At 46.7% G+C, this 11,418-nt stretch overlaps 1 protein-coding gene across 1 annotated transcript in view; it reads left to right on the forward strand.

Moving 5' to 3' along the window:
• Positions 1 to 11,272, forward strand: part of LOC119399806 (pyridoxal-dependent decarboxylase domain-containing protein 1-like) — a gene marked incomplete at its 3' end in the record, with an annotated part of 38,422 nt that extends 27,150 nt beyond the window's left edge. The window contains 5 exon segments of the mRNA XM_049417481.1: positions 1,036 to 1,113; positions 2,306 to 2,554; positions 3,258 to 3,363; positions 8,353 to 8,411; positions 11,035 to 11,272. Of these exon segments, the coding sequence (XP_049273438.1) occupies positions 1,036 to 1,113; positions 2,306 to 2,554; positions 3,258 to 3,363; positions 8,353 to 8,411; positions 11,035 to 11,272 (730 nt within the window).
• Positions 11,273 to 11,418: the final 146 nt, after the last annotated feature.

Consider the following 11,418-nt stretch of genomic DNA (forward strand, 5'->3'; position numbering starts at 1 on the left):
GTTTGAAGTTCTTTTCGAGGCCTTCGATTGGCTGCGTCCACCATGTTGCCCCAGCATGCCTCACCATTGGTCCGATCCTCGCTCCGAGACAGCGTCGTCTGCTCCTTGCATGTCGTGAGGTCACGGCTGTCAAAAATCGCGCAACTTAGTGATGCGTTCGCACACGTTCTGTGTTCAGGTCGACGACCATTTAGAATATAATTACGCTTTAGTTTGGCAGTGGCAAGCGAAAGCTCAGGCATCAGATTACGATAGTGTGTGGCACTCATTGTGAACATCGCAGATGTGCGTCTTGGACAAGCTGTTCTGCTTATCAGCATTTCGCGCCTCGTGACGAAGACCATCGCAGGACGACTCTTCGTACTCGCGGTCGAGCATGACGTACTTTGAAACATTGGGTGCCGCGGCCACGCACATCGCGATCGAGTTTACTGCTCGGAGTGTTGGCTAGGCCTAACTCCGCTCATGGCGCCGATGTACGAGACTAATCCAAACTTTGTGGGCAAGAACATTGCTCCTGCGGACATGTGAAAGCGAAGAAACCGCAATGTGTTTCGTCGCAAGCAACGAATCGCATTGCCCGCTGGTTCCTCGGGACCATGGATGGGCATTTTACGCATTGGCAGCGGACCCCCCGGCAAGCTTGTTGCACAGCGACCGCTCAGGGCATCGGTGGAAGTGGCTAGCAGTTTCGCACGTCGGTGCCCCAAAACACAAGACCAAGCACGGTGCACACTGATTTAGCGTGTGTATATTTATTTTCCGTTATTATAAACTGAAGTTTGAATACTTCGAAAAGTAAAATTTCGGTGCGAATCGAATCAAATAGCAAACACTATTAAAAAAATATTCGAAAGTTTGAATATTCGCACACCCCTGCTAAATGCACTACTACTACTACTACTACTACTACTACTACAACTACTACTACTACTACTACTACTACTGCTACTACTACTACTACTACTACTACTACTACTACCACTACTACTACCACTACTACTACTACTAACATCTGCGTTGTCTCTTTTATAGGGCAGGCCCAGGGCAATCTCGAAAGAAGGACAGGTGCTTTCCCTGGCTGATGTGGTGACCAAGTCCGTTGGAACTCTGGTAGGAGCCACATTTATTTATTTATTTATTTTTCTTTTCACCAGTTCTTCGTGTTACCGAATAATGTGTAAGTTTAGTGAGGTTCTAAAACGCTTATCTACACTGTGGCTGCATTTTCACGGTTTTTAAGACTTTCAAATTTCACTCTGCATAATTAAAGTAATAGTTACAACGTCAATAATAAATGTACGGAGGTTGAAAAGGAATGCGACTTTGTGCCGCATAGTTGCTCTATGTTGCTGCTTCATTTAAGGGGCGACCGTGCTCTTTAAAATGTTCTTGATTGATTTTGATTGATTTTGATGAAACTTCCTGAGTTAGGTATATTTGTGTGCCGATTTCAAATATGCAATTAATTTTCTAGTACAATATGTGACTTAAAATATTAATAACTTCATGTGCCTTTTTTGAGCAAAGGTTTTACCTGAACATAGAGTTGCAAAGTAAATCAGCGTATTTCTATAATTTGGAATGAACACTGCATGTAGAAAAACAAGAATGGGTGTTCTTGAACATATTTGAACAAAATTTATGGTATGTCTAACATTTATGAGAGAAATCACAGCACGAAATCGACTCACTCGCGAATGTTCGTCATACCAGAACTTTTGATTAATTGATCAATCATTGGTCAACCATTGAAAGGATTGATCAACTATAACCCGACTGATCATAATCATCCTTGGTTGATGAAGTTCCTTGAGTGTCAGCAATTGATTGATCAACCATTGGTCGACCATTGAAAGCATTGTCAACCATTGATTGATAAAGCTCCTTGAGCGTAGCCAACAAATGGTTTCATTAGTTGTGTATAATACAGAAAAACAAGCCCCTCGGACAGTTCCCCTACTTTCGTAGCAACAAAGGGTTGATCATTCATTTGAGTGGTTGCCCAATGGTTGATCAATGACTTGCTGACTGTGATTATTAATCAACCAATGGTTCATCAATCCTTCCAGCGGTTGACCATTGGTTGATCAATCAATTGCTGACGCTCAAGAAGCTTCATCAACCAAAGAGTCCTGCAGTATAAGCAGTGGTCAGACCTGCTATTGACCGATTAACCATTGGTCAACCACTGAAAGGCTAGATCAACCACTGATTGATGAAGCTCCTCGAGGTTCATCAACCAATGAGTTCTGCAGTATAAGCATCGGCAAGACCTGTAGCTCGTGCAAAATCACTGTTCCAGTTGCTGTTCGACGTCGTCGTTCCCGTGGTGACGTTTCGGTATCTGCCGGAAGAGGCCCTGCTGGAAGGGGTCGAGGAGGAGGAGGAAGCTCAGGAAGAAGAGTCGACGGAGGTCTCGTCGGAGACGGAGTCAAAGCGCAACACGCCGGATGAGGCCACCGCCTCCGGGGAGAAGGCCGAGACGGACGCCATCCTGGATGACGAGCCTTCCTTGCACGACACCTCCTATCGCAACAATCTCAACTCTTGGGTGAGTGCTTTATAAGTGCAATGTACCAAGGAGTGCAAGTTGGTTGTTCATGTTGATAAATTTACAGCGCAGAAAAATAATGACGTTCGCCAGAAAAACAGTGGCCCCTTAGCCATCCACTACAGCACATGTGTCATTTCTGATTGCAAGAGTGTTTTGGACCAGTGCTGAGTGATGGGTCGAAGCCACTCCCATCTAATTCGGTAGATACTGGAAGCCAAGGAGATTGCCAGATTGGGTCCAAAATGTGCAAGTGTGGCATCTGTTGCTTTGACTAAAACAGAACTTGTGTTCTTGTCTCGTGCATGACACTCATGGATGATGTAGGCAATCATTCTTGTTATGTTTTTATCGTTCTTTGTCACGTCTCCTTTATAATCTGTCGTTTCCTTCAGCAAAATTTCAGTTCTTAGTCGGCCCTTTGCCTGTCTTGTCTTTTCTTGTGTCTGCATTTTTTTCTGCGCTGTAAATGTATTGGCAGTGTACTGCTTTGTTTCGCGATTAGCTGGCAAGCTTACCAGGACAATAATGTGGGATGGCGGGATCCGTAAATGCGGGTAATAAAATATTGTACGTGTGCACGACACCACATTGGTTTGCCGGAGCTCTGGAGTACTTCGGCGAATGTTTTTATTGCCGTAAAATTTCGAGCAAGTGTGCCCAGCAGATGTTCTTGCAACACAGGGGTTTTCTTTGTCTGCAGCTGGCCCAGGTTCTCAACCGCGATGTCCCTCGTGCAGTGCTGGACCTCCTCGACCTGGATCCATATGGGGCCTGCCTTCGCTTCTGTCCACTGGAGAGCGCGCATGGTAAGAAAAAAATAAATAAAGAAATCAGTCCCTGTGATGTTTGCATCACGTTCAGGAACACGACAGTGCCATCTAGACTTGTGGAAGGACCCCACTTCGTTTTTACGGGAAGCGCGTTATGAGTTACAGATCTTGGGTGGGGGCGGCGGCATTGTTTGCGAAAAAGCCGGCGCTGGCGAGTGTATAGAAATAGAAATGCGGGTGTACAGAAATGCGGCCGTTGAAGGTGTGCCTGTCGCATGCGTATTTGCATGCGCAGTGTTCCAAGTAACTAATGCTCTCTCGATTGTGGTCCTGCCGGAAATCAGCCATTTCCAATATGACAATCTGATCTCTTATCGAAGTGACTTGTTGTTTCACGATTTCATTGTTGCCTGTATATTAACGCTCGACTGCCGTTGTTACCTGTAGCAACTGAAGTGTTGCGTTGCTAACCATGTGGGTGAAGGTCCTGTTTTCGGCACGGACAAAGGAAAAAATTGGGAGGGAGCATTGCGCAATGGGAAGGAAAGAAAGACAGTTAAAAACCTGCCTTTAACGAACCTCCATACAACGAATTCCTTGATATTACAAAGTTTTTCTAGTCCCCGCCATTACTCCAGAGAAGCACATGTATTTGCGACCTCTATGTAACAAAGTGGCAGCGGGAGGCACCCTTGATATAACGAATTTTCCCCGCTGACAACCTAGAGATTTTGCCCCGAATTTTGCCATTTTGGAACAAGCAGGAGCCGCATGCATCTTTGCCAACGACAGCTCAAAGCGGTGGTGTCGCGTATGGCGCGCTAGAAGCCCCGGCGCGAGGCGAGAGTGGGCGCTCATTTGTGCATGTGGGTGTGCACGAGGTGGGCAGGCGAGGCCTGCGCTCCTCGAGTCTGCTTTCTTGCTGCCTCAGGCGCGTGCACAGGTGTGCCCCTCCCCTCCCCCCTCCCTTCAAACCTCATCCAGCCGCTCGCGGGTGCCACCACACTAACCGTGCCGGCTTTCTTTAAAAAAAAAAGAAAAAGAAAATCAGCTTTTGCATTGTCAGCGCCACTCTTCGGTTGTTACAGTAGTCTCTGAACTGCACTTCGTTAACGTGACACCAGGTGGCGCCACTAAAAAAAGAAAGAAATCCTTGCTCCCTGTCATTACGCTTCGAGTTCGCACTGCTTATCGAGTTTGCTCTTCGTTTTCGACGCCGTGCACACGTGTGTGGTTTCACTGCGCGTGCATGAAGCAGCCCCTGACGACGTGCAGCTTTTGCAAATTTTTAAAATGCTAACAACTCTGTCGTTACTACTAAGGAGATGTCAGATTGGGGGCTGGTGGAAACTGTCTGCGACCACGGTGACGACGACGGATCTTTGGAGGTCGACTCGTCAACGTCGTCACACGCTTTGCCATCTTGTGCCGCGCCGCGGGTTCATGAGACTGTGGCCTCCGAGATTGGCTTCGGCAACGGCTGTTGTGTTGCTGGAGCCACTCTCGGAGGCCATGGCTAGACGATGACGGAGCAGCGTTGTACTGACTGTCTGCGAACATTTAATATTGCCATCCCTCCCAAACAAGCATTAGAGCGAAATAACGCAGTTTTTTGCCGCTAAATAAATGGTTTGGGTGAGCTCTGCCTTCAATTTGCCCTTGTGTTTAATTTGTGCATTTCTTTTCCGAATTTTCACGCAGAAACTGAATATAACGAAAACATGTTTGTAACAAATTTTTTCGGAAATTTGTCAATTTTGTTATATCCAAGCTTAACTGTATACAAAAATAGCAGGTCAGGCACGCACACACCAAGCTCCGCTTGCTCTCATTTTACTGAGAGGGCTCCTAATCTTTTAGCAGCTTCGCTGTTAAAGCTTGCGGAAAAACATCCCTGCTCTGAAAAAAAAGCTATCATCTTCATGAACTGGTATGTGCCACTGAATTTTGGCAAATCCCACTACTCAATGCTACGGCATGGCCTGCAATAATCCCGATCAGTGAGAGAACAAGTATAGAGAGCGAGAAAGAAAAAGAGAGAGAGACACAGAAAGAGGGAAAAAATGGAGAGAGAGAAAATCAGATACAAAGAAAGAGGAAGGAAGCATCTCGCCATCTAGTGACCAGATACCGCACCCCTTGCCTAAGCCGCGCGTGCGCAGTAGCTTAGCTACGCCCTTCGGCAGAGACATTGTGCGTAACCTCCGCTCTACAGTGCATCGCCTGACTGCGCCCGATCGTGCCGAGACAGTCGTGGGGTGTACTAAGAAAGTTCGTACTTCCGAGTGCATTTCGAAGCTAGACATGTTGGGTCGACGGGAAGTACGAGTGGCGACGGGCCCGTGCTTTACTGCGCCAAGATTTACACAATTTACTGCAAACTTTCCACATTTTTAGGGGCGAAGCTCCTCTTAGTCTAACCTTGTCCGGCGTAAGGCGTAATCGGCAGTATACTACGACCCATCACCGATCCTTTGCAAACTGCCCACTACTTCGTCTTTGCAAACATCCCACTACGACCCATCACCGATCCATCACTTCACCGACCATAAAGCCGTTATAATGAAGGGGGAACGGAAGCCACGTCTAGCTACCACTTACGATTAATAAAATTTCTTGTATAAATATATACAGTGTTTGTCACGTCTTTGATGACGTACTGGGCTATCGCTTTGATTACTGCTGGGCAAAACGACTGAAGATTTCACGGTGTAACCATGATTGCTTCAGGAGCTTCGCCCAAGCTCTTCATCATTCACCCGTGGATATGCTGTGAATTTTATTTCTCACAGTTTCAATGAGGTTTAGCTCTTTACCAACTGGGCCGTGTATTTTGAGTTCTACCAAGGCTATCGCATGCGAGAGTGAAGAGGACCGGGCGAGGAGGATAGGAGGCGACCACTTAACTGGGGAACATCAGGGCTTTTCAAGTGGAGATTGGTCCACTCGTGCAAGACGTCATGGTGACATATGCTTTTGCTGACGCAATAGCGGAAGTGCATCACTGTCCGGCTGCATAATTACCGTAAATCCCGAGCAAGCGCCCCTACCAGAGTCGAGCACCCCTTCCCCTTTTTGGGAGACTTGAAATATGTACCACTGACCAATCAAGTGCCCCCCCCCCCCCCTTCCACCTCTCGCCATTTCTTTTTTTCAACCTGTTCTCTGCTACCGAATCCTGCAGCAGCGGTTCCTAGGAAGCCAAGTTCTGAGAGTCTTTATATATGTGCACGACGCCTTATTACTTGTACAGGGTGGCTCCTCGGGGTTGCATTCTGAGTTGTTACTAATTGTCGGAACACTGGAAGAACGTCTTTCCCCCCTTGTCATAACATACGAAATTTCACGCGAGGATTCCCTCCGGTTCAGTAAAAACGGTAAATGCATGCGTATTCAATAAAGCGTCTTATTAGAAGCGCAGGTGCAGGCACGTAGGCAAGGGGGGGGCCCGGGGGGCCCGGGCCCCCCCCCCGAAATTCGTCCAGCCTTTTACATTCCCGGGCAACTTTTTTTCTTTTTACCATGAAAAGAGTTTCTTTCGAATAATTAGGCCTTGGGTCCCCACCCCCGAAAAAAAATCCTGGCTACGTGCCTGCACAGGTGTGCATTGTTCTTAGAGGCTCTTCCACCACCATTGTTAATTTTGGTCCATGAACGAGTAAGGGGCCCCCCTTCAAACCTTGTCCGATTATCTTTCATCGTAGTGTGTGTGGGGGGGGGGGGGGGGGGAGGGTGCTTGCTCAGGATTTTATTGTAGGTTAGCGATGCGCGCCCTCACCTGTGGTGGGTCTGTATTTGGTTGGCGTCACTACACTCAAATTTCAATATAATGAACACGGATATAATGAATTATCAGTTATAATGAAATAGATGAAGAACAGTCTTGTCATAGGTAGTGTTACGAATATACGTTTTGTAACGAATTTTTGAATATAACAGTTATCTTCCTGTCCGATGCAACTTCATTATAATGAGTGTATGTATGTGCAAGTCTGTTCCATCATGCTCTGTGTACCAATGAACAACTCTGCTACTCAATGCTGTGCGTGCCTGCTGTTGCCACTCTCTTTCTCTTCCTTCCCCCTCTCCCTCACCTTTTGCTTTTGCGGGTGATACCAACAGTGGAATACCACATATGCAACTGTGCCATTCAGCCTAATTTTTCTGGCTACAAGCATGAAATCCGTTGTAATCCTCTCTGATCACTCGCCACCACGAAAGCAAAACACTGGCCTTTTTCTGTAATGCCTTTGTTCATTCATTCATACACAATGTGCGATTGGCTATTCGTCTTCGCTACCAGTGCTGCTGCTGCTGCTTACGCTCGATTTGCCAGCACATTCGTGGCTTCAGCTTCCGCGCTACCCATGGCTTTGCGAATCCACGTTACTGTGTCACGTGGTTGTGACGGTGAAGTGCACAGAACTAAAGCTGGTAAGTACTGAACTGTTTATTGGGTGAACTTGTGCCCAGCAAAAGAAATAACTCGGAGTATGAGCTATATTTGCTGTGCATTGATAAAGGCGAGCACAATCGCCAGTCGTCGTAATCTGATGGTTGGGCAAACGCATCGGCTTTTATACAAGCAGGATCAAAGATTCCAGCGTTATCGTTGGTGCCCGCATTGGTTTCAGAATGAACTCGATCGCTCGCGTTGTTCACGATCATATCGGATGAGTTTATAACAATCGGGAAGGTTTCTATACATTCCGGTGCGCCTTGCGTCGAGCGATGGTCACACGTGTAACAGCCTGGTCACATGAAAATAGAGAAAGGAGTGCGCATGGCACCGCAGTGTTGTGAATTACCTGTGATTTGTTGGTTTGGAAAAGAGAACATTGCTTAGAATGCATTGGCTGGACTTTGTTTTCCACTTGTTACTCTTGGCTGGATTTTTTTTTCTTTGAATTTTGTGGTGCCAAGTTGGAAGTGTAGCCTTTTACACTAGTGCAGTCCTTACTTCAAGTCTATATGTGTGCTCTGCTGGGTTTGTCAACCAACACATTTGTCTGCTTGTCAATGCAGTGTTTGGCACCACGACTCAGGATGTAGAGGCGTTGCACAACTGTCTTCTCAAACATCTGGTGAGTGAGTAATCAGGGATAACTTTGCTTCAAACCAAAATGCACTTAGGTATTTACAAGTTGTATCTTGCGCTGGAGGCTTACTTGAACTAGTTAATTATTTAACATTGTCTGGAAAGAAACTAGTAAAGAAAAATACAAATGGCTGGTGTGGTTAACATCGAAAATATAAATTTATTTATATACGAGCGATCATAAAGAATCAAGTGGACTTGTCCTGCTGGAAATCTTTGCAGACCAGTCCGTCTAAATGCCTGATGCGCGTAAAATTGATGGTCAGTTCTCCTGGCGGAAGCATTGAGGAAACGATGTTTACTTTGTGTGCACACTGCGTGCTCCATTTTAAGGTTCAGCCTTTTTTGTGTGCAAGTTTTTCATCATTGTGTTAGTTTTTAGTATGACGCTGTTGGCGGCATCTTTACCTACGACTGGATTACACTTGTATGAAATATGTGTGTACTTCAATGATACACGTTGACACAGTTTTCTCTTACCTGCTGAATTTACTTCTTTCTTGATTTTCTGCTCTGTGGTGTTTGGTCAACACGACTCGTTTGATTCAAACATTGCAAACGTACACTAGGTGTTATGTTGCAACCGGGCTTGTGTGAATATCACTTTTGTTGGTTAGAAATGAAGTCGAAGCAAATGGTAATTACTGTATATTGCCGATTAGAAATCGACGTTTTTTTCATAAAATGACCTTCCAAAGTTCAAGGGTCAACCCATAATCGGAGTCGATCTATACGCGGAATCCTAAAGTCAACTTATCTGTGGGGTCCGATGAAAGGTCGTCGTCCTCTGATTTTCTGCTATTCAACGCATCGATAACATCAGCCACAGAGGCAGCGGAGTCATGGCAACAGCTATCTCCCAACGCGTGCGCGCCGCTTCTGGAGCTGGACATTTTTGTGATCTGCCATGACGATCGCGAAACTATAGCAAAACCACGGAAGGCGAAACTATGGAGCGCGTTTGAAAATCACCGCCGCGCGGCATTAATGCGAACTGCTTGGGAAACACGGTCTCGAAAGCAGCATTTCAAACCTTTGATAGAGGGCGAACGATGCTCTGTGAATAAAGAGGAATTTATCTTGCGATGCGCCCTGCAGTTTTTGTTTTCATACAATAGAAACGATTCGTTGACAAACCATCGGCGTTCCACAGAAAAGCTGGCAGCGCCGTGTGGGCTGGCAACACTTCGGGGGGGACTAAACCACATGACCAGGCACATGCGCCCACAAGCGTCTTCGCGTCTTTTTGCACTCACGCCTGTTCGCCATTTCTGCATTTCGCTTCGCTTGTGAGCAGTGGTGTGCGCGATTTGCAACGCTGCCAAATGGACGCCAAGATGCCACTGCTGCGCCGGCAACAGTACAGCGCTGCTTTGAAGAGGAAAGCAACGTTGAAGCAGGGCACAAGTTTGATGTGTTGGAAAAGTGCGTGAGGGAATGGAGAAAACAAAGGACCAAGATCTTCGCGTGCATTGCTACATGTCGTTCCTTTCGCGGACCGAAGTCTGGACGATACCCTGCCATTGAGGAGGCGGTTTGAGATTGGGTTCACGACCAGAGAAGCAAGAGCCTGAGTGTTTGCTACGATGATATTGAAGCAAAAGTATGTACTGTCAATGATGCCTGGTATGGACTGCCAACCGACATGGTCCGCGCAGTGTTTTCCACGTGCGTCATCTCAGTACCACCAGCACCTGTTCCGACGGCGAGAAGCAGCAGTGGCTCACACGATGGCAATGACCGTGACTGCGTCCTTCTCCTCAAGCGACGACGAGCCGTAAGCAATGTTTCACGGGCAAATAAATGTTTCTTTGCATCACTCCCTCTTCTGAAAAACTTATTGGTGAGCTATGGCCGCAGCATGAGGCTGTGTTCGGAGTCAACTTTTTTTAACCCTAGAAGGGGTTGCAAGTTGGGGGGTTGACTTATAATCGGAGTCGACTTATAATCGGCAGTATACGGTAGTATCGAATAATTTCGAACTTAATTTGAATAGTGGGGCGATTTGTATGCAGTTGAACCCCTTTATGAGACACACGCACTGGGGAGCAGTTCTTGTCCCTTATGTGAGGTGTCTCTTATAAGCAGGGTACCCTGTTCTTATTTTCTGATCAACCCCTATTTCAGTCTATGCGTACTGGGTACTCTTATACCCCATTGTCTTGTACATCAGTGTCTCTTTAAAGGGGTTGGACAGTAGTAGTGGGGTGCAAGTTACAAGTGGTAAAGTGGTAAAGCATGTCATGTTTTAAAATTTGCTCTACTTGGCCTATATAAGACATCATAGCACGCTTTCCACGCAAAAAAAAATTCGTTTGCGTGCTAGTAATAGGCACGCCTAACCTTAAAGGGCGGCTTCATGACAGTGCAGATTTTCCCTATATGACCACTTTCTTGGCATAGCGGCTCCCCACTTTCGGGGAAACCACATCATCAGGTGGGTTAAATGCGATCAAATTTAGGAAATTATTAATTCATGTCGTAACGAATTTGAATACCATAATAAAATTTTGAATATTTGAAGTACTCAGCGGTTCGCACAAGCCTAGTTGTACGTGCCATCGACTTCACGTCAGGATTCCTCAACGAATGCGCACTTTGCTCAACAGGCCATCCTGAATGCGACGGTTCGACAGAAGCGCAAGTTCCGTGAGGCTCTCAGCAAACACGACAACCTGGAGCTGGTTGAAGTGTGTAACTGGGCCGGCCTGGGCGGCGTGCGGTTTGTGCCGAACGCGTACGTCGGACACGTCGACTCGCTCGACGAGAAGGACAGGGACCAGCTCAACCAGCTCAACTCCGAGCTGGTCCTCAAGTTGAAGAACACCGACTCTGCCTTCTCCCTCGGTGAGCTAGATTTTGAGGGTTCGGATCGCGCGAATAAGTTTCCTACTTGAATAACTTTTTCAGAACGAGTGGACAAGGACAGTAAGGGAGACGGAGGTGGCGTTTTTTGTCGTCTATGGCTCATACAGTCAAACCAACATGTATCG

This window comes from Rhipicephalus sanguineus, chromosome 7, assembly GCF_013339695.2.
Source record: "Rhipicephalus sanguineus isolate Rsan-2018 chromosome 7, BIME_Rsan_1.4, whole genome shotgun sequence".
Taxonomy (NCBI): Eukaryota; Metazoa; Arthropoda; class Arachnida; order Ixodida; family Ixodidae; genus Rhipicephalus; species Rhipicephalus sanguineus.